General features: G+C 53.9%; 1 protein-coding gene and 1 long non-coding RNA gene across 8 annotated transcripts in view; one reads left to right on the top strand and one right to left on the bottom strand.

The window, feature by feature from the left end:
- SLC22A23 (solute carrier family 22 member 23) overlaps window positions 1-27,005 on the top strand; it is a 153,261-nt gene that overhangs the window by 86,949 nt on the left and 39,307 nt on the right. For 5 of the 7 annotated variants that reach the window (XM_082413180.1, XM_082413178.1, XM_082413177.1 and 2 more), the window contains exon 4: window positions 22,080-22,248. In XM_082413180.1, coding sequence (XP_082269306.1) covers window positions 22,080-22,248 — 169 coding nt within the window. Of the gene's footprint in view, window positions 1-22,079; window positions 22,249-27,005 lie in introns of those variants that run through there. The other 2 variants (XM_082413184.1, XM_082413176.1) reach the window with 2 other exon arrangements.
- Window positions 11,713-13,960, bottom strand: LOC309638604. The gene is made up of 2 exons (XR_014251215.1): window positions 12,786-13,960; window positions 11,713-12,185 (listed from the first exon to the last, which is right to left on the bottom strand). It is a non-coding gene; the product is annotated as an uncharacterized lncRNA (long non-coding RNA).

Here is a 27,005-nt window from a genome sequence, read left to right as displayed (position 1 = left end):
ACAGCCCTTCGAGCCTGGGTCTCCGGCTCACTTTGCACGGAAGCACCGAGTCCCCTTGGCCACCAGTTTGGTTCCAAATGGCAGCAGCGTGGCCTCCCCAAGGCCAGGTGCTGTGGGCAGCGGCGGGGGGACGAGAGGGGCTGCCGAGCCTTCAAAGTGGCCAATGGCACGTTCCTAGGCCAAGGCCAGCAGGGGCACAGGGGAGAGGCTTCTGGAGCTTCTGGGGTGGGGGATGGGGGCAGCAGTAGGAGCCACAAAGGGACCCTTTGTTCAGCTGAAGTGACTCCCCTCCCACCTCTGTGCAGACATGGCTGAGTGCCCCTTGCGGCCACGTCCTCAGACAAAGCCCAGGGTCGTAGCTCAGCAGCCCCCCAAGCCCTCCCCGCCCCATGCCGTCAGCCAGGATCAGGCCCCTCTTCCTCTTACTTTTCCTTCTCCCTCCTTTGTGCACCCCAAGCGGCTAAATCCCCAGGCGTTTCCACGTCCTCGGATGATGCTGGACAAAGGCCCGCGGGCTGCAGGGCTGGCGGGAACTTTCTTTCCTCTCCAGTGTGGGCCTCACAAAAGCTGGGGCCTCCCCGCGCTCACTCTTTCCTGCGATTCTATACACATGGCGTCAGCCTTGGCCACGTCTTTGTTGGCAGCCGTTCCAAGGGAACTTTCTATCCACAGTGGTTTCTTTAATGTTAAGAGAAATTGGTTCTCATCAGCCTGTTGTATCCTCTTGTAGAGGAAATGCAGGCTCGTGATTTAAGTTCCAAAAGGGATGGTTTTTAAAACAATCCTTTTCTCCCACCACGAATTAAATACCTCAGTAAGAGAAGAGCATTAAAAATTAAAATGCCCTCGGATGACTAGCTCACTGCCCTCGGAGTACGTGGTGAAGGGCCCTCCTCTGACACCCAGAGAAACTCCACTGCTGCCTCTCTGAGGTGACAGTAGCTCAGCCTTCTTAAGGACTCTGTTCTCGTAATAAAAATCACTGTGCTGTTCAAGCGATATTACTGATCATCCTGTTACAAACGGAAGTAAAAGTAAAATATCCTGTGACCCTGGCAACACACTTGACAGATCGATCTGACGGTCTAGTCTGCACCTATCAAAGCTTCAGAGCACAGGCCGGCAAACTTTTTCTGTAAAGGGTCAGAGACTCAGTCTTCAGGGCCCTGCGGGCCAGCAGTCTGTGCACTAGCGCGAGAGCAGCCAGACAGGCTGGGGGTGAGCGCACGCGGCTGTGTTCCAGCCCAGCGCTGTCGGCACACTCTCAGATGCAAGTTTCACATACATTCCACACGAGACATATCCTGCTTCCTCTGGTTGTTTTGAACCCTTTGAAAATGTAAAAACCGATCGTAGTTCACAGGCTAAATACAAACAGGTGGCGGGTTGTACAAAGCCAGGCAGCGGGCCGGATGCGGCCCGGGGTCACAGTTCTCGGAGGCCCTTGTGCACTTGTTTCTAAAGCGATCTGAACCCTACCCTAAAGCAGCGTTTGGAAAACTGCAGTTCATAACGTATTAGGGGGGTTACCAAGTCCATTGGGCGGATCCTTCCCAGCATTTTAAAAGGAAAAGAGTAGAATTGAGTGCAACACACATAATAAGGGTTAAGTACTGCGTCGTGAACCTTTTGTCGTGTGTGTGTGTGTGTGTGTGTGTGTGTGTGTGTGTGTGTGTACGGGGTCACAATGCTGCCGAGTACTTGGACAGAATTTTATATCAACCTTGGCCCTCCCCACCCCCCAGACCTTTGCGTACCCCAAGGGACGCAAAGACTCGGAATCAGTGGAGTGCTGATGTCAGGGGGGACGGAGGGGAGTGTGGTCCCCCTCCTTCCTGTATCCCAGGAATCAGGATGCCCAGCATACGTCTCTCTCCTAGGTCTGTAGCCTGAGAGACAGAAGCAACGAGCAAATATCCACCCTTAACTTACTAGGTTGTTTGGGGCACTGACCGCTAAACATGAATTTCCTGCTTTCGTGTTTTGCTTATTTCAGTAATCCGTATTCCTCTCTCTGCTCTTCTGTCTCCCCAGACTGAGTGATATTCAAAGCATTGGTCGGGTATTCAGTATTCTTCGCCAAACAGAAACACAGTCCTGCGTGGGAAGAGGGGTGATACATTTTAATCTGATAAAAACAAGTCATGCCAACCATGGCTGTTTGCCAGGCCGTGAGGAGGTGGAGGTGGAGAAAGGAAAGAATATTGGGCGCTATAATAATTCAGGGCCCACAGGGGATGCCCTGTGGGTGATCCACAGCCTGGAGAAGGTTCCAGAAACTCCAGGGCCGCGGGGCTGCCCTGGGCCTTTGGCTTTGCCTGTTAGTGGTCAGTTGAGCTGAAAAGTCTTCGGGAGGTGTTGATAGTGATGGGGCCGGGGGAGAGACAGACCCTTAGGTTCCTGCCCTGGACCAGTTCGGGGTGGGGGGTGGGGAGGAGGGGAAGGTGGGGATGGAAAGACGCTGGGGTTCCCATGGAACAGCCCTGTGCTTCCCGGTGGTTGAAGGCCGGCTCCCTGGAGGGCCGGCGATCTCCCAGCTCTGAGGCCGTAGGGTGCCCCTGGCCCCGTGAGTGGGCTGCTCCCACGCTGAGCTGTCGGAAGAAAGGCTCACCGCCATGCTCCCTTGTTCTCCTGCTCACATGGTGCTTTGTGGCTTCCTTGTTTACCCAGAGGGAGAAGCGTTTACTCTCCTGAAGAGATCATGAAAGATTAGCTTCTATTTCCAAGGTGGTGATGAAGGCTGAGGTGATGGGGGAGGGAAGGGGACTCGGTCACTTCCTGCCTGGAACAGAGAGTCTGAATTTCGCAAGCATCCTCTGTCTGGCCTCAAGGGGCAGCTCCGGGAGGTCGGCTGGGGGTTGTCCCCTCATGGCTGTAAGGTCCAGTGAGTCTGTGCAGGTGGAAGGTCTGAACCGTTTTCTCCCTGGACAGTCTCCCAGTGGGTCTGAGGGAGTGACCATGGCCGTGCTGAGGGGCTGACCTCAGGTGTGGGGAGCAGGAGAGGGCACCACGCCCAGCTCGGTATCCGGAACGGGGTGGACGCCCAGTGGCGATGGCTGAGTTACTCTGGGCAGGACGGCAGGATGCGGCATGCCGTCACCAGGGCCTACGTCCCACGTGCGCACGCGGAGACGCACAGGCAGGACCAGGAACCGGGCAGTGGCCTCGCTAGATCAAGAACCTGGAGAGAGAGGAAGATGCGAATGTGCAGGCTGCAGTGGTCACTTCAAGCAGTGGCCACAGAGCAGCCGAAGCACATCCCTGCCTGTGGGAGAAGATGAAACGGCAGCTCCTGGGGAATAGAACCTCTGCCCCGGGGACGGTGGCAGGTGGGCTTTGGTTCGGGGTCAGGGCCCTGCAAGCTGGGGTCGTTGTACTAGGCAGTGGTCAGAAGCCAGCTCATGCCCTGCCTTGCCCACTTCCCTCCTCCCATGGCACAGAGAACCTGTCACGTGCAGGCCCTGAGGAGGGGACACGGTATTAAAGACAACAGAGGTATGGGCTCCTTCCCCCTGGAGCCTCCGGTCCAGGCACGTATCATACAGACGATCAGATTTGTGTGTCCCCACTTGAGACAGTGCTGTGAAGGGGGCATCAGGTGGCATGAAAGAGCCGGGAGCCTTGATGTACACGAGGGAGCAAGGAGAGCGCGGCCTGAGGACGCGTCACGTGTGCGGGACCGGGAGGCTTCGCCAGGGAAGGACGGGAGAGCGGCCAGGCAGAGGCCCCGGGCTGGGGAGGGCTGGCCTGTCAGGGGCGGACAGAAGGGCTGGTGGCCGCGGCCTGAGCGGGGCAGGACAGGCGCCGCAGGCCCTCCTGGGCCATCTCCTGGGTACAGCAGGAGCCCCAGGTGGAGATGAGAGGAATAACGAGGTCATCCCAGACTTGGTCCTAAAGAGGCGACTTTGGCTGAAGTGCAGCTGGGAAACTGGGAGGTGGGGGGGTCCCGGGGAGGCCCCTGTGGCTGCCCAGGCGGAGAGGGCGAAGGGACGGACTGGGGTAGGGGGCGGTGGAGAGATGGTGGCCCGGCTGGGAGAGTGAGGCTGGGGTCGAGAAGAATCACCAGGTTCCCATCCTGAGCCTGCGTGAGAGCAGATTGCGCCGGTGAGAAGGAGGTGCTGGGAGGGAAGCAGCTTGGGAGACGCAGAGGCCGGAGACCCGAGGAGCGTAGGGGTTCCTGCAGGGCTGGGTGCTGCCTCTGTGGGAGGGGAGCCCGGGGCAGCGCAGCCTTTAGGGGGACGGTACGCAGATCAGTCAGTCCAGCGGGGTCATCCGGGGCTGCTCTGGGTCGGGGACACGAGGAGTGTGAGAAGGGACCGGGCCCTCGAGACCATTCATGTCCCTTTGGGGGGGGCAGTGTAACTGCACAAAGTGGGAAGCAGCTAGAGAGTAGACAGGTACATGAATTAATGGGGTCAAGCCTCATGCAGCCTGAAAACCTCTCGTTTGGGGGACTGTTTAACAACTTGAGGAAATGTTTACAATGTCCTACAAAATAAGGAAAGCAAGCAGATAGCCAATTTTGTTTTTTAAATTAATTCTTTAAAAGATTGGGAGGAAATACATTGGAATCTGAACGCCGGGCATTTGGATTATCGGTGATTCACTTAATGTATACTTTTCTATGTTTTCAAAATTTCCCCCAGTGTCTGTGTCTTTAAGGTTGAAGGTTAAGATGTGCTAGTCCCCCCCAGGTCTCGGGACTCCAGGGTGGATCGTGGAAGGCTGGCTGTGTTCGTCCTGGGCATCAGCAAGGGCAGAATATTTCCAGTGGGAGGGTTGGGGGAAGCAGGGGATGTTCTTGTGAGCCGTGTGGTGGGAGATGGGAGAGGGTGATGGAGGGGACCCTGCCTGAGCTGGAGCAGGAGGGATGGAAGAGGGTAGGACAGGACAGTTGGATCTCAGAGGGTCTGCAGGAAGGAAGCTTCCCGGACCCACAGACTGAGTCCAGGTAGGGGGACCCTCAGCCGGGGGCGGGGGGTGGGGCGTCGAGGGATGCGTAATTAACAGATGTAAGAAGTCAGGGGCCCGGCTGACTTTGGGGTGGGGAGGCCCGTGGTGAGTTTAGCTCCAGATGAACCGTAGTGGGTTTTAGATGTGGCAGAAACTGGCCAGCAGGGAAACAGAGGTGGGACTTAGCTGGGAGGGCAGTGCTGGCGGGTCAGGTGGCATCCTTCACGCACAGGAGGGGAGCCGTGTCTTGTAACGCAGGGGAGCCCGTCTCTGACCCTGCGCACCTGGAGCAGGAGAAAGTTTCAGTGGTTCCAGGCTGAACAGCCCGTGAGTTGTAAGTGGAACAGTTTAAATGCTGAAGGAGAAGCCAGCTTCATTACCCAGCTCCTGGGGGCAGAACGGTTTGTACACAACAGTAGAAACGTACTCTGCGTTCAGCTGCTCTGACCTGGGAGCTCGCGCCTCACCCCTGGATACTCACAAGTGCCGCGTCTTGTCCTGCAAAAGGCACCGTGTTTGTAGAACGGTAGGCTACGTGTACTTTCCTTATAACTTAAAAGTGGGTCCTTCCCCTCTGAGAACTGTTTTCTTTGGCTGAATGAAGGTGGGCTGTACGAAAAAACACACGTCTTGGCATTCGAAACTCCCTAGCCACTGAACACCTCTGTGTGCTAATTCCCCAAGTGTCGGAGCCCGGAGTCCCCTGGACTCGAGGATATAACAGAAGTGACGCTAAGTGAAAGTGTGTACGGCATCCTGGTGCAGCCGGATGTCCTTCGCGCTGGGACACACGCGTGTATTTATTACAGGCTTAGCAGTGGACCTTTTGTCAAATACTGGCTGATAAACAGCTGTTTTCTTAGTATAAAGGAAGCTTGCTCGGTGTGGGTTTGCTCATTTCCTGATATTAAGGTTTATTGAATGATTTACCCAGGGCGGTGGCTATTTCTGCCTAGCTCCCGAACTGCCAAGGGCACAGCGTTTCTGTGGGTTTACGTCTCGGTTTCAAGGCCTCAGCAGGGGAGAGTTGTAAGAAGCTTGTCTCTGCAGTTACAAGCGCTGAAAGGGGATATTGAAGGGTTTCGTTGGAGGCATTTGTGCCTAAGGATCACGAATTTTAACATGCTTGAAGTTTGAAATTGGTTCTTTCGAGACATGCTCTCCACTTCTACCTCCAGGAAAAGGATCTTTATGCATCTGTCTGTACATTCAAATTAGTTTCCTTTAACCTGCAGCAGATCTGCAGACGTCCTGGAGTTGCCCTTAGCTGTCCCGGAAGCGTAGAACCCGTGACGTCTGGTCCAGAGCACAGGGTCCTCACCGCGTGGTTGCCGGACACCGTCGTGGGGCTCCTTTTTAACTTTCAGTAGAGCGTTCACTGGGCTCGTTGAAGGGGCCCACTGGGGCTTCCACTGTGTCTGTTGTGCTTTCTTATCGTCACTCAAAAAGAAGTGGAGAAATACAGTAAATGTAAAGATTTGACCAAGCCAAGTGTTTGGGCACACAAGTGTTTTCTAGTATTTCTTATACTTTCCCAGTATACTTGAAATATTTCACAATTTAAAAATAATCTTTTAAGTTCAGTTTCCCCCTCCTTCCTACTTACATATTCTTGAGAATGTTGGCAAAGTGTCTTTATTTCGACACTTGGACATCAGATTCTAGATGTGTGCTGTCCAGTAGAACACGTGAAATGTGGCTAGCCTAACTCAACAACCGAATTTTTTATTTTATTTAACTTTAATTAAGTTTAAATTTAAAAAGCCTTAGGTGGTTACCGTTTTGGTCAGGTACAATTCTGGAAGAAAAAGCTGTAGAAACCAGAATATTCCTCAAATGCTGTCAGAGACTGGGCTGAACACTCCAATTTGTGTTCCATTCCTTAGCAAAAATCTTCTTTAAAGTTAATGAATCCAGCATAAAATTTAGTGAAGGAAATAATATCCTGAATATTTATAGAATGTAGTTTTCTTCTTCTGCCATCTCGTACCCTCCACTTGTCCTTTTCCAAATAAATTGTTTTTCTTCCTTCTCGCGTGGGAGAGCTGCTGGCTGGTCGGCACGAGTGTTTGACAATGATGAGCTCTTTGCTGGGCCTGACTCCACGCTGGTCCCCAAGGTCATCCATCAGTGTCGTGATGTTTGGAAGCAGATGGACAATTCAGGAGCAAACTATGGGCCCTTAGACATTTGGCTGGTTGCTGAGTGTTTCATTATGTCTCAGCAAACACGGGAGTGGGCCCTCGTGGATAAGCTTAGCCGGTCTGGTTAGCGGTCATGGTGGTAAATTGAGCGAGTCTTATTGAAAAGAGATGACTAATAGGCAGACAGTGTCTAAATGGGACTTTGTGTGCGTGTTTGGAGGGCAGGGTTGTCTGCTTTGTTCTTAAAGGATACATGTGATGTTTAGAATCCAAAAGGTCTGGATTCAAGGTCTAGGTACTGTAAACCACATGACCCGAGACCTGTTTGGTCACTAGCCTCTTGGGGCCACCCTGTAAATTGGGAATAGGACAAGAACATGGTTAGGAATAAAGGCCGTGATGCAGGTGACTGTGCTTCCTAGGGAAAGGGTCCAGAATGTGCCACGGTGGCATAAGGAGTACTTTGGGCTGAAGACGTTTGAGAGTTGGCAGAAGCAGGAAGAGGCTTTCTCTGCACTCCCCTTACTGCCTAAAAGCAGATCTTCTGAAAGAATTCAACTCCCATAATCCCCCTTTATGGGAAGCTTCCTATCCCGGGGGCGGGTGGCGCGGGTAGTGACTCCTGTCACCAGAGATGAGAAATTGCATAAACAGACTTTACTAAAGCAAACCTTACTTTCCAATAGTTTCTTTCATCTACGTAGTTGGCATTCATTTCTCACTATTTATTGCCCCTTGAAATCCTAACTCCTTCCTCATGTTGAGATGGTGTATGAGCCCCAAATTCTAACTGCTTCTCTGAGCCACTTTCTTTGTGAGCCCCCGAGTCCATAGTCAGCAGTGAACTTTGTGTTTTCTCTTCCTAATCTGCCTTTTGTCAGTTTAATTCACAGGCCCCCAGGAAGCGCACCTAAAAGGGTAGGGAAGAGGTTTCCCCTCCCCTGCAACACTAACAGGTGAAGGTGTTATTTGTCTGATGGTAGTCTGAGACCGATGAAGAACCCCATCAGTTTTGCTGGAGCTTGATGACAGAGGTACATCAGCATCTCCTGGGCGCCCTGCTAAACTCTGGCTTCTACCGAGGAAATGTCTGATTCCGTAGGTTTGGGCAGGGGATCCCAGGGGGCGGGCTGATGCAGAGGGTTAAGGGAGCCATCCTCTGAGGAGCACTGCTTTGGGGGAACCTCCGTGTTTAGGAGGACCACAGGTGCGGGGGTGACCCCGCATGGCCTCGTTCATAGTTTCTGGGGCTCTACTTCATTCTGCATTTCAGTTTTAGTATTTGGTTGCCTAAATGAATTGAGGTGTTCTTTTCAGTTTTGCTTTATGTCAATGTATGAGCCATACAGTGACTTTCTGGAGGAGCTGAACGATGTTAAGGAGGTTCATGTCCTTAAAATATCACGCTGTAATGCGTTTAATTTGAAATTCAGGGTCCCATCTTAAAATGTTGATTGAACGTAAGTTTTCACACAGACATACCCAGCATTTAAACCCATATTATTTACCTAGAGGAATAAAATCCTAGGTTAGGTGTTACGAAACTTGGGTTACCTTCTTAACTCTCTTGGGCAGGTTGCTTCCTCTGTCCATGAATCGAAATACATTTAATTACTTGGACCCTAGAATTTGTTCAGGAAATGAGAGAAGTACTTGGAGATTTAAGTTATATGATTTTTTAAAATCTATTAACTTTTCTTTTAAGGAATTTACATTATTTATTCTGTGTAAAGCCCGTCACTCGAATTTTGATTTTTCCCAAACCAGATGGAGTCATTCCCCACTAGTAATTAATTCCAAGCACAGCCCCACCCTGGCAGGAGAGCTTTGGTCGTGATAGATGATAAGTGAATAGTTTGTTTGTCTTCTGCCCCTGTGCCTCTTTCTCTTCTGTCAACTTTGTCAAAGGTGGCCCAGCATGTCTCAGAGGTGCTGGCTGAACACGTACCCCAGACTCTGGGGTTGCTTTGTGTGACAGCATTTACATTTGATTGTCGCCTGATACCACAGCAGTGACCACCGGTGACTGCAGCATCACATCCGAAGTGGGGTGACTTCTGTGCTTTTATGTTCTGGACCAAAGAAGGGGGGAGAGAGGGAGAGAGCAAACAAAACAAACCCACCTTGGAAGTTTCCTGGACGTCTGACAGTCATTATACTAACAGTGAGCTTCAGGTGTGTCCTCAAAGCTTCGCCTTGAAACAGACTCTTACACCATATGAAAAGTAGGCTTTTGGAATCAAATTTTTTTTTTTAATAAGTTTATTTATTTATTTTTGGCTGTGTTGGGTCTTCGTTTCTGTGCGAGGGCTTTCTCCAGTTGTGGCGAGCGGGGGCCACTCTTCATCGCGGTGCGCTGGCCTCTCACTGTCGCGGCCTCTCCTGTTGCGGAGCTCAGGCTCCAGGCGCGCAGGATCAGTAGTTGTGGTTCACGGGCCTAGCCGCTCCGCGACATGCGGGATCTTCCCGGACCGGGGCACGAACCCGTGTCCCCTGCATTGGCAGGCGGATTCTTAACCACTGGCGCCACCAGGGAAGCCCGGAATCAAATCTTTTAAACAAAAAAAAAAAAATTATAATTCGGTGGCAGAACTTTTCCAAACTTTAAATCCCTTGCAGCTGACAAGCCGCCTCTCAACTTGAGAGGAGGGATGCTTTCTGGGAGACTTCCCACTGCAGCTCACAAGGGCACCCGGGGCAGGTCGGCCTCTAGAGAGCCTCACCGTGAGGGTCCTGCGCTTTATAAAGCGCTGTGTGTCCTGAACGTGCCTCCTTCAGAAGCAAGAACTAGAGCGAGCTGTACAATCCCTGACTTCAGGCCGTTTTGAACGGTATGAAACGGTCGGGTGTGTGTGTGTGATGTGAACGCCTGCATTCACGGGGGCCGTGAAAGATGCGGCTCCCGGCCGTTCACCGTTACCCTTCAAGAAGGAACGTAGTGTGAAGACACTGCTCTTCTAAATACAATTACTTAGAACCTATAGTGCCTCCAGGGCCGCTTTTCCAAATGCTAAGCGTGTCCCTTCCAAATGGAGCCCATCAAAACCCACAGACAAATGTCTTGGGACCTCTCCCATCCTCGCCTTCCGGGGCTGTCCTTTCCCCGTGGCCCATCCATTTCCACGCGACCTGTGCTCTGTTGCTTGCACATTTGCTGCGACAGTTGTCTTCTCCCTTTTCACGTGGGGCCTGGAAAATCCTTGCTCACCTTTACACAATGTATCACGTAGAAAGGCCCTTCCTCTGTATACTGTGGTTAGCATTCCCGGCACTTTGGAGGTTGCCATTCTCATGCAAAAAGTCCCCAACTTTCACAAGAGTTATAAACTTCTACAAAAGTTTGTTTGTTTCGTGGTTACCTGGAACTAAAGGGGCGTTTTGCGAGAGCCCCTGCGGTGGCCATGAGCGGCTCCCACAGCCCCAGGGCCGTTGGACCGAGTCCCTGAGCTGGTACTCGGGTGGGCTGTGTCAGGCGCTGGGGCAAACCAGCCCGGCAGCTCATCCCGTCACCGGTCCTTCCAGAGGGGACCTGTCACCCTCTCCCGTGACCGCATGAGCATGTTAAGTACTCAGCTCAAGACCACGAGGCTGGTACTTGGCAAGTGGAAAAGTCCAGCCCATTTCAGCGCGTCTGCTCTCCCCGTTGCCGCCTCCGGGCTACCTGTCTTGGATGATGCTGTTTCCGTGGGAAAGGAGCGGCCGGCAGGTGGACTCTTGCGGACACAGTCCTTTTTAATTTCGTACATCTGCAGAGGGAGGCTGGCCTCGGGGCAGATATTCCTCAAGGTGTCATGAGCTGGAAAGCCGAGACTTCGCCCCAGGAGGGACGGGGCCAGGGCTTGGGAACCCGGCTGCACCTGGCGAGTGATGGTCAGTGTCTGTCCCTATCAAAGCCCGTGAGCATGGTGCCAGGTTATCACACTGGGGGGGAGGCAGGGGGAGGGGAGGGCTGGGGAAGGAATGCCGGTTTCATTTTTATCGAAATTGGGGCAGTTTTAAAGGCTACGAACCCCAGTTGGCAGGAGGCTGACTTGCATTCTAGTCGTGGTGGGAATGAGAACCACACAGCTGTCTGTCACCTGAGGAGTGACTGACCAGTCTCTCCCCTGACCTCTCCGTCCCCTCTGCCAGCACGTCCTCTCCCACGTGGTCACCTGTCCCCTCCACCACATACATCAGGCTTCAGTCTGGGGGTTGCTTCCTCTGTCGAGCCCCCTGGACCCGCAAGCCCTCCTCCTGGAACCCCTTCCTGGGGTCTCTCGCCCCCTCCACTCCATGCAGTTACTCTCGATGGAATAGTGACTCTGGGCTAGAAAGGTCCGGCGTTCTCAGACAGAAGAAGAAAACCCAAAAGCCTACATACATCTCCCTGTGGGATTGAGCTCATCTTAATGCCTCCACTTTAAATTCTCTACAGACTTTTCCTTTTCTAACAGCATTGTTCTCTTTTGATAATTATGACAAAGATGATCACACACTTAGGAAATGTTACAATTTTGAGGATGCAACTGGAGGGGAGGAAAAAACTTTTTTCTCTGCCCTCTTAGGTATAGTGCCTGGGGCCCTGCAAATTAAACTGACAGAAGACAGATTCACAGGAGGAAAGGCATACGAATTTTGTTCGATGTTAATATTTTAATTTTTATGTGTACACAGTTCTCACAGAAAAGGAAGTGAAAACCCAAGGAATCAATTAGGCTTGAAAGCTTATACACAGTTTTAACAAAGGGTGTAGAAGTGACAGGACAAAGGGAAAGGGTGTGGGCTTCTAGGGGGAGGTGAATTGGGCAGAGGTACGTATACGGGGAACACTCGTGGAAGAGGAGGGCTCTCCCAGGGAGGCGTGTGAAGTGGGCTCAGATGGGCCCCGTCCCCAGTAATGAGTCGTCCAGTCTCCTCTTCCTGGTACAGGGGCAGGGGGGCCTGCACAGAGGAGGCTGTGCCCTGCCTCCCGGCGGGAGGGAGGAAAGCAGAGAGCTTTTGCTGCCTCTGCTGGTTTTCCGTTGCCTTCAGCTCAAAACCAACCTTCCGCCAAAGCGTCACGTTCTGATCCCCTGCACAGCTTTGTAATCTTCTCCAACGTTCCTTCTACAGAAGACAGAACTCAGTAGCAGAGGGAACACTGCGGGGCCGCTGGGGCAGAGCCGAGCCCGGGGCCTTGCTGGGCCCTCGCCGGCTGCTTACCCTCCCTGGAGCCTTTACCGCGTCCTGTCCCTTTCCCTCCTGTGACCTTCCCTCCAGGCTCCCCAGAATCAGCCTCCTCCCTGCCCAGCTGTGTGTACACGGAAGACTGTTAACACCCGCGAGGACGGGGTCCTGCGGATGAGGTTTGGGGGCGTGTGTAAGGCGCCTGGCCCGGTGATGTGAGAACCCAGGGCAGTTCTGAAGCTCCCCTGACCCGTCCATCCCATTCGAAAAAAAAGATAACTACCTGCCTCGTAGCTTCCTTCCAAGAGTAAAAAGAAAAGGAAAGGAAAAGAACAGATGCTACGCGCGTGCTGGCGGAGCAGGCCGGGCTCAGCGGTGACAGCTGCGCCCCCAGCACCCAGGCAGCAGCCCCTGAATGCGCTGCCACAGGTGCCGATTCCACTGGGAGCCGCGCGGGCAGGCGGGGGTGGCCCTGACCAGTAGGCTGCCAGCTCTTCTGTGGTCGGCAGCTCCGAGGGGCTCCTTGCATCTGAGACTCACCTGCCCGGGTGCAGAGGTGCTGTAGAAGCTGCAGTTCCTCACGTACCCAGCCCTTGGGCTCCCGGGGAAATGTGTGCCTCCCTTGCTTCTGTCGTTTTAGTGCGGCATTTTCTGAGCGTCTGCTGGGTGCTGGATGCAGTGCTGGACGTTGAAGAGACAGGGAGGCACAGGCTTGGTTGCTTGCAGCAGCCTCTGCGACCTTTCTTTCCCCGTGAGTGAAGCCAGCGGGCCGGCAGCACGTGGCGGACCCTGGCCCCCGCCGAGTTCCGTGCGACCCAGACAGAGGTTTTCTTCTAATTGAATTTGAAGGGCTTTACACAGAGCCAGCGAGCCATGATTCGCTGCAGGCTCACCCTTCATCCCAGGCCGGTTTGGCACGTTTCTTACCTGCCTGGCGTTGGACTCTGCCAGCCCCGGTGGGTGTTCTCTGAGTTTCCCTTCATCTGAATTAGGCTGAGAGTTGAACTTCTTTGCAACTCCAGGTCTTTTAAGCCTCTGCCTGCCTTGCCCTGGGGGCACTGGAAGAGCTATTTTCTTCAGTGGGAAAGAAAGTCACACATATGGTGATGGGGAAAAAAGCAAGCGTGTAGTGTCCCCAAGGCCTGCAGGCCAACAGGTGTTCGAAGCTGCAGTGTAGCCTTGAGCTGTGTTAGTTTTAATACGCTAATGCTGCAAAGGGGACATTGATATGGGATCTCAGGGCTAAGATGTGTAGAACTCTCCCTGCGGTGTTCACAGCGCTGGGTTTCAGAGTGTGGTCCCTGAACGCGCAGCACCTGCATCGCCTGGGAACTTGTTAGAAGCTCAGATTCCGGGACCCTGACCCAGAGCCCCGGAATCAGCATCTCGAGGCTGGGGCCCAGGAATCTGTGTTCTGTTATCTTTAAAATTTAATGATAAAACAATGCTACCTCCTAGGATTAGTAGAAGGATTGAATGATGCGATATTTGTCAGGTCCGCTGTAGGGCTTGTCAACACGGGTTGCCGGATGCAGCCCCAGGTACGGATTCAGCAGGTCTGGAGCAGGGCCCTAGAATTTGTGTTTCCAGCACGGTCCCAGGTGCCACTGCTGCTGGTTTGGGACCACACTTGAGAACCACTGTCCAGAGACACTGTCCCCTGTGTGGTGAGTCATCAGGAAGAACTTGGGGAGCTGAGACAGGGTAGGGATGGCTGTTTTGTGTGGGGTGGTCGGGCAGAGCTTCCCTGATCCGGTGACACGTGGGCGGAGGGAGCGTGGGACACTCTTGGGGGGGGCGGTGTTCCAGGCACAGGGACCGACAGCAGGTGCGGCAAGGAGGCCAGTGGGTGATGGGCAGGGGAAGTGGCAGATGAGGTCCGAGGGGGAAGGGGCTGGAGAACACGTCAGGCCTCTCAGGTCACTGTGAAGGCCTGCTTTTGCTCTGAGCACAGTGGGAGCTCTCAGAGGTGACGTGACCTGTGAAATTACCCATCGCCTGGTGTGACTGTGGTTCCGTAGTGCTGCCTCTTCTGAATGGCCCTCCCTGGTGAATAAAAGTTCTTCCGTACAAATATAACTCAAGGCAAAAAGCAACGCGCAATGAACGACGGAATTAGAAAATCTTGCACCCCTGATGAAATCACTGATGTGGGCCTTGCCCGTCAGGGGATGTTGAAGCCAGGAGGAAGGTGTTGGTGAGCGGCTCCGGATGGGAGGCTGAGACACCACCACGTGAGTCTGTTGGTCAAGCTCAGCATTTTCCAAAGTAGGTGCCCCTCCTGGGGGGCTGCAGCAGGAAGCACAGGCCCACCGCGAGCCGTTCTTACCGAAAATGTTGCACCTGAGTCCAGCTGGACCTTCAGGTCTAACTTACTGTTCAGAGATTAAAACAGCAAATGAAAGAACAAGTCAGCACCCCCCGGGAAGTAGGTATTCAGACAAAACCAGAGCCCATCTGGCCTCTTCAATAAGACGGCGCCTTGGGAAAGGGGATGGGGGGGAGTATTTTCTAGATTGAAGGAGACTTAGAGCCGAGCATATGAATTTCATTTGGACCTGGTGTTTTAAACATACACCCATAAAGAGATTTTGGGGGTAATTGAATAATTGGAGCGTAGACTGGAGAATAAATAACATTAAAGAATTATCATAGATTTTGTTAGATGTGATGATGGTATTGGTCTTTACGTAAGAAAATACCCTTTTTATAGAGAGACGTCTGTGGGCTTAGAAGTGAAATGACATGATTTCAAGAATTTGATTTAAAATGTTACAGGAAACAGTGAAAGGAAAGTGGCAGAAGAACCAAGAGAAGCAAAATATTGATCATTGCTGACCCCACACGTGGTCTTTGGGGATTCGTTACACGATTCTCTCTTCTTGGTGAATGTATGAACTTTCAAAAGTTTTTTAAAATGCAGACATAAGAGAAACGGGAAGGTACGAAGAAGAGGCAAGTGAGAAAAAAGGACCTTGTTTAGAAAGACTAATTGCTAAGAATTCCTCCCTGTTTAGGAAGAATATGCTAAAGAGTGAAGTACATTTACCATTACCAGGTGTTATACAGTAATGATACTGTGACCTCATGTTGAGATATATTCTGTTTACCATAAACCCAACCCCTGCTTTCCTGACTGCTTGTCAAGCTCATAAAACAACAACAATGTCGACAGTGCTGTTGAAGAGAAATAAGAGTTGGGTGATCCTGCCTGCCCTCCGACACCTGGGGAGCTGCGTGCCGCTGATGTGAGGCAGAGTTGGAAGTAACTTAGGACGGTTCTCTTGGGCCACCTTCCCCTGAGGGTTCACATCTGCCGTCTCTGAGGACACTGCTCGGATGTGTAATCTAATGATGCAAACGTGATTGGTCAGTAAGTGCGATTTTGACCCGTAGGATGGATGGTACCAAAGAAAATGAGGATTGTCACTTTGGAACTGGCAGCCGGAAACCTGTGTTCTGGACCCGAAAATCACCCACTCTCTGTAACTGCTCCTTCACTCAGCTTGAAGGTGCTCAGCAGACGCAAAATGCAAGGATTTCAGTGGCCTTGAGGCTGTTCTGATGTATCAAGTCCCTTCTCTCGCTGGATTTTTCCTCTCTCACTAAATGCTGCGAGACTGGAAGTGGTATTAATTTAAATTCTTAAGCGTGTACTGCTGAACATCAGTCACTGTTTTTAAACAGAAGAGATTGCTAAGCGGAAACATTAGTGAGCATTTAAATCCTTTTTCCTCATTTTGAGGAATTATAATGCTCGTTTAAAAGAAACATAAGGTGATAGAAAGAATTCGTTATCTGGAAAGGACACTGGGCTCCGCGGCTCGTACTGCGTCGCTGGGCTTTGTGGGCAGTGTTCCCCCCAATAGCGATCAGCGTGTGAATCTGTGAACCACGATGAGCTCCCGTGTAAGACCTGCTTCTGCAGATTTACTAACCTATCTCAGCTACCGTGACCCTAATTGATTCCATCATAGAAATCTAAGGAAAGAGGAGCACAGGTAAAGCCACTGAACTAGACGGGAAGAGTCCATCACGAGGTTCTTCAGGTGACAGATACCTGAGTCCCTGCTGTATGCCAAGCACCACCCCAGGCTCTGAGGAAGGGCAGTGAGCAAAGCCGAGGAGGCCTGACCTCCAGGACCTTAGATTCCGGTGGGCGCAGCAAAGAGGCCAGACCCACCACCAGGGACTCCTATTGGAGACCTGCCTGCAGCCAGGCCGGGGTGGGGGGGGCGGCACCAGGGGGCCGGGGGACCTAGCTTCAGTTCCTACTCGGTTCCCTCCTTAGCTGTGTGATCTTGGACAAGTCACTTAATCACTCTGAGCTTTAGGGTCCTCTTGTGTAAAACGAGCATTAAAAACAGTACCTACACCAGAGAGTTGTGCAGACTGAGTGAGTTTAACGGATGAAAAATGCCCACCGACGTGTTTAGCCACAGCGAGGGGGAGCTGTGCCTTAGCCCAGCGCTGCAGACCTGATGGGTAACCCAGCAGGTGGGTCATGTGGTTCTTCTGCATTTGAGCATTAAGTGTTTGAGTCTGTGTGTCTGGCAGGCACTGGAATGTGATTTGTAGGAGATATTTACGTTTCTGTATTGTTTTATCTTCGTTTCTCTAAATGGAGGGGGTTTTAACCGTTCCACTGGGTTGGCAGGTCCTAAATTGAGAGGAAGAGGAAGTTTTCCACGGGGAAGGGAAGACTTGGAGCTGTTGTGATAATAGCAGCCTTTTACAGTCACGCCCTCAGATGCTATTTGAGTCTCCATGACTGGCGATTTCAGGCGCTCCTGCTATAATAAGGAATTCCAAAATCACATGTCACAGGTCTATTTTCCGGGGTTCTGGGGGCCCCGTGTCCTCAGCCAGGGCAGTAATTAGAGAGTGGTGTGTCCCCTTCCGGGCCAGCTTGGTGAGGGCAGGAAGCAGGGAAGATGAGAGAGGCCAGCGGGTGTCAGGGCAGCGGCCAGTGAGCGCACCCCCCTTGCTGGGGAGGAGCCCGGGCCCGGGGGGGCATCAGCAGCCCGGAGGCTGGGCCGGGCCAGGCTGGAGGGAGCCGGTGCCCAAGATGGGGGGCCGCGATGCCGCCCCCTTCCATTTGGCGGGGCCCCCTTCCTCCTGCTTCGGGCGGTTTCTCCCCAGCGGCCCCTCAGCTACTCGGCTGATGACAGAGGTGGTTAGGAGGATGGGAAGGGGGCTCTGCGTAGAAGGATGTGAGTCTGGCCCAGTGGCCTCTGAGTGGCCTGTGCTGCTGCCACGGGGCTGCGAGGGGCCCGGCGGCCCTTGGTGGGCTTGCCCCTTCGTGGGGATGGCCGAGCCGCTCAGCGGTGCCCTGGGCTTTGATGGATTTCTCACTCCCCGGCGGATCCAGAAGCATGTTTAGTTCTGGTGCTTGAACACAGTTTGGGGGAGACTGTCCTTTCCTGAGCCCGTCTCCCTCCTCCAGTGAGCTGAGTCTCCCCAACCCCTGTCCCAGGTGGGGTGACGTCTGGGTCCAGCCACAGTGACCCGGGTGGCGCCCCAGGGAAACCGCAGGGGCTGGCGCTTCTCGAGACATCGTGGGGACAGAAGCAGGGCTTGAAATCCTGCTGGGCTGGCTGAGAGCGTGTGCTGGCGCCTGCGTGCAGGCTGGTCTCTTTCCAGTCCAGACTCCCTGTTTCTTTCCTGGGGACCTGGTGCAGGAGTTCGTGAGGGTGGGGGGAGGTGGGTGTGGGCCTCACAGCCAGAAGGGGAGGCAGAGGCAGCGAGAGAGGGACGGTCACCCAGAGGAGACAGTTCTCTCCACTCAGCCCCGTCAGCATCCCCTGGAGAGCAGAGGCTACTGACGTCCAGGAGTCCTGTCACAGGGGCTTGCACGCGTATCGTTTTGTCCGTTCCGAACGAGTTTTGCCTAAAACCCAGGATCGTTCAGGTCCCGCGTGGGAGCACTTACTTTACTGGCGTTAGTCCCTGGGGGACATGAGCCCACCCGGAGCCGGACCCAGACGGCCTGAGCCTGAGGTCTGTAGGGACGACAGCCTTGAATGGCGGTTGGATGTGCGTCACCTCGTGGCCGAGGAACGTTATCTACTTTGTAGGCCAGGAAGGAGCAGCACAGAGAGGCTGGGCGACTTCACCCGGACGGGAAGAGGCAGGGAAGGGGTCCCACACCTGCCGTGCGCCCACACTGGCGCCCCAGCCTCTCCCCTGCAGGGCCCACTTCCTCCTCGCTCTGTGCGGATGCCCTCAGCCAGCTGCATGTGTTCCCTCCTTACGGCCGACTGCCATCCAGAAAATCCCTGGAGACTCATTTCAGAGCAGCTGGGAGCACTTCGAGATCCCAAGAAAACGTAGACTCCCAGACCTGCAGCAACATACACAGCTTTTTAAAAATGCATTTAAGAAAGGATAGCACTTCCCTGGTGGTGCAGTGGTTGAGAATCTGCCTGCCAATGCAGGGGACATGGGTTCGAGCCCTGGTCTGGGAAGATCCCACATGCCGCGGAGCAACTGGGCCCGTGAGCGGCAACTACTGAGCCTGCGCGTCTGGAGCCTGTGCTCCGCAACAAGAGAGGCCGCGACAGTGAGAGGCCTGCGCACCGCGATGAAGAGTGGACCCCGCTCGCCGCAACTAGAGAAAGCCCTCGCACAGAAACGAAGACCCAACACAGCCAAAAATAAATAAAATAAATAAATAAATTAAAAAAAAAAAAAAAAGACAGGATAAGGGTTGCGTGCTCCCGTGCGCAGAGCCGGGATCAGACCTTCCTCGGGTAGAGCCATCTACCTGCGGTCCCCACCCCCTCCCAGATGCGGGGACTTAGGACGTTCACGTTCTGATGTATTCTTTCCTCTCCTCACTTCAGAAAAGCTGACTTCTCATCATCCAAAAGGAGCATGTGATTAACGGCAAACCCAAAGTGCCTGAGGTTCTTTGATAATTGCTTTTTCTTTTTTGAACATCTTTACAGCCACCTTTGGAACACAGTTGATTTCAGGCAGTTTGGAACGAATTCCTGGTGAGTCAAGGCAAAAGGGTCATTGTAAGTGTCATACCCGTGTCCTTACATCAAACGGCTGTGTTTTTCCATTGCCTCGGCAGGAATACTAAAATACTGTAGATCTGCTGGAATGCTCTACGTTTTTCTGCCTGATGAGATAAAGCAAAATCTCTGCTAGGATTCCTAGCAAAACAGAAGCCCTGGAGAGGTCGGGAAACGATTTTACTTATTCCGCTCTCATAGACGTGTGCCTGGGAGACAAAAGCATTTCTCCTGCTGTGGGTGATGCCCACGGTTAGGGAGAAGCCAAGTGAGCCAGTGCTTGTCAGGGAGGCGTCTGGGGCTCTCGTTAGAACGCGGGTGTGATGCTGGGGGCCTGGGCGGGGCCTGAGGCTCTGTGTGCCTAACAAGCTCCCAGGTGACGCTGATGCGTCCGTCCGGGTAGCTGGGAGTTAGAGGATCGCTCGGGCCACTTGCGGGCGAGGCAGGAGAGACCCTGTAGGAGGAGAGCCATCACAGGGTAATCATCGTCTGAGCAGTGGTAGCAGGGAGGGTAGAGGGAGGAGGGGCCAGACTGTGGAATCATCTGCCTGTCGCGGGGCGATGCTCCTTTGTCGCCCACAGACCTCGACCCGGGTTTGGGACGTTGCCTGTGATCCTCGGTGTGACAGCACGTGGTGTAGACTGATGTGTGGGATTAGACGTCCCAAAGGGGGCCTGGGGGAACAGAACGATAGCTGCAGATGTTTTCATACTTACCGCATTGCGAAATCAGAGAGCCAGGTGGGGAAGAGGAGAGCCGCCAGCCCCGCGCAGGGCCTGTTGAAACAGCGAACCCGAGGACGTGAAGCCATTATGCTGTCTTGACGTCACCTCTCGGAGTGGCCAAGTGCTGAATTTTCTCATCCGACCCTGACCTGTGCCAGGCCTCAGACCATCACACTCGCCCTGGCTGATGCCGAGTTCTGGTTTCCATAGCAGCACATCCACTGCTTGTGCTTATTTAATACGTGAAAACTGGAACCTGCAACTGTTAGTCTTCTCTAAAAGACCCTGATCTCTTTATTATTTTTAAGAGCAGAAATGCCAGATGGGCAGGGGGAAGGGATAGTTAGGGAGTTTGGGGTCGACTGTATTTAAAATGGATAACCAACAGGGACCTACTGTATAGCACAGGGAGCTCTGCTCAGTGTTATGTGGCAGCCTGGATGGGAGGGGAGTTTGGGGGAGAACGGATACATGTGTATGTGTGGCTGAGTCCCTTTGCTGTGCACCTGAAACTATCACAACGTTGTTAATCGGCTACACTCCAAAATAAAATAAAAAGTTAAAAAAAAAAAAAAAAGGAACGCCAGATGTGGGGTAAATACCTGAGCCCCGCTAGGAAGTAATCCTTTGTGTGAACCTGGCCTGGGCGCTGAAAGGAACAGCAGCACAGTAAATGGCCAGGAGAGAGCTGTTTGATCCTATTTTCTTAATTAAATAGCACAAGTTCTCTATCAGCAAGGCCAGGTGTCTCTCTCGCTCACAGACGGCTGTGATGCAGACCTGTCTGTCTGTGGCAGGGCAAGGATGGAGATTCTGGTGACCATTATTCCTTACTGATGAGCTGCTGTAGGTATTGGCTGGCGTAGTGCATGATCCTTGTTAACGCCGATTCCATCCTGTGGCCAAACGTAATTTGCCTGTTCCGCCCCCTCTCGTCCGCTTCCCTTCTTACTGCCTTTTGACCTCTGACCTCTGCTCTGGCCTCTGGACAACCAGCAGATGGGCTGTAGCCACTGATCTACGAACAGTCTCTGGATACAGAGGCGTGAGAAGTATTCTCTCCTGAGGGTCTGTCTTCTTCTTTTTTAAAAAATCATTTTAACTATGCTTTTTTTAAAAAAAATGAAAAAAAAGCAAGCTTTAGGGAATCCTGCAAATTGTTGAGGAAGAATAGCAAACAAATTACAGGCTCTATAGGGGGAAAATATATAAAACCCAGCTGCATTTTCTAGTACTGGGGACTTTTATTACAGGAATTCATGTAGCGGGTATGCACCGGTTGTCACTTGGGTGCTACAATGTCAGGTTTTGTGACCATCTTTTTTTACGCGAGGTCAAATTAAGAGCATAGATTCTTGCAAACGGGAGGGACCGTGCTGTCTTTGACATTTATTGAAGGCAGACACTGGTGTTTTTGGAGCTACGAAGGTGAATCAGACCTGCCCCTGCTGGCAGAGCCGTCATCTGAGGAGGGTGCGTGGGAAGCCCAGGTCACGGGGGGGGCAGCAGAATTCTGAGAGGGAGGGGGAGCTTGGGTGAGATCCGCCCTACGTGATCCAGTCTGCTTCATGGTTTGGCTTCTGTCTTGTTCAGATCGGTTGGGTGCGACTGACCTGTCTTGGTCTCACGTGTGAGTGGGTTGCCTGGAACTCGGAGTTCCCGGAGCACTGGGACGGAAGGAGGGGTGGTGAGGCGGGGGGAGCTGGGCTGGGCTTCCTGTGCCCCGTGCGGAGGTTGGGAGGGCCACGTGGTCCAGCAGCGGAGACGGAAGGAAGGGCGGCAGACGGGGCTCAGAGACGCCAAGAGAGCAGAGGTATGCGGGCCGCGTGTGACGCACATGCTCGGTCTCCCCACGAGGCAGCATCTCCTAGTTCCTGGGCCGGCCGCTCTCCATCACAGCGTTCTTCGGCCACGACTTGCTCTGTGGCCCTGAGCAACGCTCTCGCTCCCTTTGCAGGGGGAGCCTCAGCTCGTGCAGCTGTCAAAGCGAGCATCTCAGCCTTGACGTACCACCTTGCGGTCCTTGGCCAGATGGGAAGCGTGCTGGCCCGGCGCTCATGGCTCTCCTGTCCCTTCTGTGTTGCAGGCATAGAGCTCTGCCCCCCGGGAAGACGGTTCCTGATCACGATGGTGGCGAGCTTCGTGGCCACGGCGGGGCAGCTCCTCATGCCCGGGCTGGCCGCCCTGTGCCGAGACTGGCAGGTGCTGCAGGCCCTCATCATCTGCCCCTTCCTGCTCATGCTGCTCTACTGGTCGTGAGTACCCTCCCTGCCACCCCCGGGCTGCCTGCATCGCGCCCCAGGGCCGCGCCCCAGGCTTGGGCCCCGCGGTCCCCAGACGTCCCGCCAGTCTCAGCTTGTGGTTTTTTTAATGAGGGAATTTTCCTCTCTTTTTAAAAAATTTCCTCTTGTAAACGTTTCATCTTGGAAGACGTTCTAACATACACAGAAGTAGACGGAGGAGCGGAGCGAGGCCTAGGCGCCCCTGCCCGGCTCCAGCGACCTACCCTTCACGGTCTGGCTGAACACACGCTTGCTGGGTGTTCGACATGACTTTCATGACTGGGTTTGCAAAGGGCGGGGTCTCGTGTTGGGAGGGGAGATGTGTTTGGAGGTGTTCAGGAGAGATTTAGCTGAGCCGCTGTCCCCTATCTCCTCTGGGCTAGGGATGGGTAAACGCCGGCCCGCGGGCCAACTCTGGCCCGCTGTCTGTTTCTGTAAATAAAGTTTTATTGGAACACGGCTGTGCTCACGTGTTTCCACATGTGTCATCCGTGACCACTTTCACGCCACGATGGCAGAGCTGAGCAGGTACGACCAAGACGACGTGGCCCTACAAAGCCGAAAACATTTAGTCTCTGGTCTTTTGCAGAAGAAGTTTGTCCACCCCTGCTCTGGACGAGCCCACTAGGCCTTTTAGAACCGTGTGCAACTTTTAGTGTTTGGCTTGCTGACTTTAGGGAAAGAACAACTGAACACACTGGCTTGGCCTGGGGGTATGACCTGGGCAACTAGATGCTTTTAAACTCCTCAGGGGATTAATGTTTAGCCAAGGCTGAAAAACTCCGCTCTCAGATAGAGAGATGTTTACCCGAAAAATGAGCGTTGTACCCTTTCTGTAAAAACCTCTTTTCTTTCTTTCCTTCCCTCCCATCCCCATTCTGTGCCAAACTCTCCCGCCGGCCCGCACCGGGTACAAGGTACTGGAGAGGAGATTTTACCCGCTACACTGTGTTTCTATTATTTAGTCACTAATGAAAAGCCGATTTGTGGCCAGAAGTCAGTTGTGTCTTAGCTTTAAGTGCTCGCCGTAGCGGACACGGCGATTAATTGGGCTTCCTTTCCTGAGGTGTGGGGGAGGGGAAGAAAGCTCCACCTTGCAGCTTAACAGGCTGGCCCCGCCCTCACCCTGGCAGCAGACCCCCCAGCAGAGAAATCACATGAGCCAGACTCACGTGTCTTTTCCTCAAGAGCCGGGTTCTCACTCAGTGTCCTCAGAGCCTCGGCAGTGGTGGGGAGGCGACAAGGACAGATGAGAAAAAGGCCACCTGCCAGGAAAAGCGTCCCCCACCCGAGGCTGGACGGCAGCCGTCCCGCAGGAGCCCGCGTGTTTTGGGACATCCTGCTCTTTCCTGCAGGGTCTTAAGAGGCAAAGAACGAAGTCGTTCCCCAAAGCAGGATGGAGTGGGCAGCCCTTCCTTATATCCCGAAGGAGGCTCTTCCTGGTCCTCCCCTTGCTGCGTCCAGAGCTGGGCTTTGCTTGGTTTGGAATTTCAGGACATTTCCGTATTTAGCACTTGTTTGTATCATGCTTGTGCCAGGTGCAAATGGCAAGCACTGTATAAATAGCAGATCGTTCAGTCTGGGCATTTCATGGCCCCATTGTACAGATGACAAAGCTGAGGACACCCAGCTGACCCTGGAGCCCGGAGTTGTGCTGCCTCCCGCTCTGCAGTCGGGAATCCCCCCACCCCCCTCCTCTGGCGTCCTGGGCTCCACTGCGCCCAAGGGCAGTGGTGCTGTCTGCCGGCCCCTGGAGACCAGCCTCTTGGAGACTCACACAGTGTTTGGATAGGCAGCGTTCTCTCCATCGCCTCCAGGCTTTGAGGCTCAGCCCAGGCTCTGCTCCCAGCTGTCCCAGGTAGGAGGACACCTGACAGAGAGAAGGCAGAGAAGGGTTCCCTGGAGCAGGTCTGGGGGCCTGGCCCACGTGGGAAAGCATTAGGGGTTTTGTTTATCTTACTGTTTTATTTTAAATTTTAAAAATGTATCAAGGTTTAGTGTTAGGCAAGGTAAAAATGTTCATTTATTTATTAAATCCATTGTAAAACATAAAAAATAATTCTTTGACACACACAAATGTAAAAATATGACTTTATGGTGAAAGGGGCACCCAGGGTACTTTGATAAGTGAGATGTGTGTGTGGACAGACGGACGGACAGGGTCCGGAGGCACCAGGCACCCCAGTACGGGGTGGACCCGCTCCACCCACCCGTGTGCTTGTCCCTTGTGTTACTACGTAAGGCCCCTGACGCATGTCCCGCCTGCAGTAGCGCTTGCAGAGATCAGCTACTGCTCTTACTGTTACTATACCCCGCCTTCCCAGTGTGGAAGCCTGGGTGTATCCGGGGCCAGTCGAGGGAATCGCGGTGAGAGGTGTGTGCCACCTCTGCCCGCAGCCGTGAGCGGCTCCGGGGGCGTCACTGGCTTTTAAAGGCCGTTGAGGTGCCCCCTCTTTCTCACCCCCTAATGACCACCCTTCCTCCCCTCTGCTGCGGTAGAAGATTCGTCGCAGAAGGCTCTCTGGTTTGACAGGATGAACTGGCCTCTGGGGAGGGCAGTGAGCTGCAGCGGCCAGCACGACCGGCTATTGGTGACAGAATGTTGAAAGTCACTCTTTCCTTTAAGAGCAAGTATTTATCGCATGTGCCCTGGGTGCCCGGCAGCCTGCTTGGTGCTTTGGAGCAGCCCTAAGGAGCAGGTGTGTTAACGGGGCCATAACGCAGAGCACGTGACATAAAGTCCCCGGCGCGCAGGCTCAGGTCAGGAGCACAAAGGAAAGGGTGCAGGTGAGGGATCTTCTGGTCCAGGTGGAAGCTGGAAGCACCCAGGCACACCAGGTAAGAGGCGGCATTAACCAAATGCGGACACAACGCTGACCTCCAGCGCAGGAAAGGGGGTGCTGGGGCAAAGACCCAGGACAGCATTCAAGCTGGAGTGACACAGAGGCCACCGCAGGGCAGCTGAACCAGAAGGGGGCCCAGGGACCTGGGTTAACCCCTGCACGGGGCCCGGGGCTGAGATCTCAGGCCCCTTCTGCACTTAGAACTGAGCCCCCGGGACGAAGCCGGGCCCCAGAGCATCAGTGATGACAGATCTCTGCGCAGCACAGGGCCTCAGCTCCAAAGCTGGCCAACTGCCCCCGGCCGTGGGCGGGAAGGATTCACCCTCAAGACATCGGCGCCTTGGAGTCTGCACCACACGTGGCTGCATGTTCCGTTCCAAATTCCAGCTGCTCTCCAAGGCTGACAGAAGAACCAGGGGGGCTCGCTGGAACCTCAGGGTCAGAAATGAAACCTCCGTGGGGAATCGCTGGAGCCGAGACTCACGTGGAAGAGAATTGTCACCAAGGATGAGCTCACCGAGCCCAGGGGACCCATTACCGAGGCCAAAAACTATCCTTCAGGGAGTTTGCACCTCAGGAATTCTGCGAAACAGACCAGTCTGAAAGAGAAGTTAATTCGCCTCATTTATTATAAGTAGTTACCACTTACGCACACTGCGTGCCGTTCTAGACACGAGGGATCCTGGATACTGCCGTGCACGTCACCAAACCTCTGTTCACTGAGACGTACTTGATGGGGTGAGGGGGGGCCCACAGCCCATAAATCATAAGTCAGCCAATAACATGCTTTCCAATAACCAGCACTAGGAAGAAATGGAATAAAGCAGTGGGATGAAGAGGAACGAGTGGGGGTCAGGAGCAGCCTCTCTGAGGAAGTGACCTTTGGGCTGAGACTAAATGCCCGGCACATGGTGACAGCCAGGGCAAAAACTGGCTCCACCTGGCTTTTTGTGGAAGAGGAAGGCGGTGGTCAGTGTGGCCAGAGCCCGAGTGGCCAGTTGGGGCGGAAGATGACCTTGGACACAGAGGTGGGTCAGACGTGGGGGGCCTTGGGCGCTGAGGTTCCTCTGCCACCTGAAAACACGCCAGCGGTCGAAGCGGGGCAGGGCTGTGCCCTGAGAGCCTCGCTCTGTCTGCTGTGGGAGCGTCCACAGGGCAGGGCGGGTGCTGATGCTGTGCTGGCTGGGGGGGGACGGTGGTGCCTGTGCTCCAGTGGGCGTGGCAGTCACCTGACGGGGTCTGGTTCCAGGTCTGTTCTGCAGGAAGCCCTGGGAGGTCTCGTTTGTGGATCTGCTGGGGCACAGGTGGGTAAGAGGGCGAATGGCCCGGGCTTGGACCGGCTCCCGAAATGGGAGACTGGGGGCCCCTGAAACGTGGAGCCCCGCTGGGGAGCAGAGCATAAAGCCCCGAGGGAAGAGTCTGAAGGGCAACCGAAGTGAGAGCGGAGCCGAGGGAGGGCCTGGCAAGGGAGGGTTTTGATCTCGAGGGAGACAGGAGAGCTTAGCGACTTGGTTGAAGCCACGCCCAGGCTGAAATGTAGGCTGTATCGTTATCGAGGGGTGGGGAGAAGACAGCTCCCAAGAGCAGGGGGCTCCCCACGCCATGGAGGTGGGGGGCACACGGGGAAGCACCAGGGCCTCAGGAGGCCGAGGGAGAGAGAGGAGGTAGGCAGGAGCCGTCCTTGTGGTTTCTGGGGAGAAGGAGGGGTGAGGCAGGTGTGCAGGCTTGGGCTCTGCTAGTCTGAATCATTTCAGTGGAATCTGGGGCGTAGGGCTGTCTCAGTTTTCTGGTACCCGGCCCTGGCTGATGAGGGCAGGTGGGCGGTGGCCAGGGTGGCAGAGCCCACAGAGGAGGGGGCTCGGGATGCATCGGTTTTGCATCTGAAAG

This window comes from Balaenoptera physalus (genome assembly GCF_965194825.1).
Source record: "Balaenoptera physalus genome assembly, chromosome: 11".
Classification (NCBI taxonomy): domain Eukaryota; kingdom Metazoa; phylum Chordata; class Mammalia; order Artiodactyla; family Balaenopteridae; genus Balaenoptera; species Balaenoptera physalus.
This window is presented reverse-complemented; position numbering and strand designations above follow the sequence as displayed.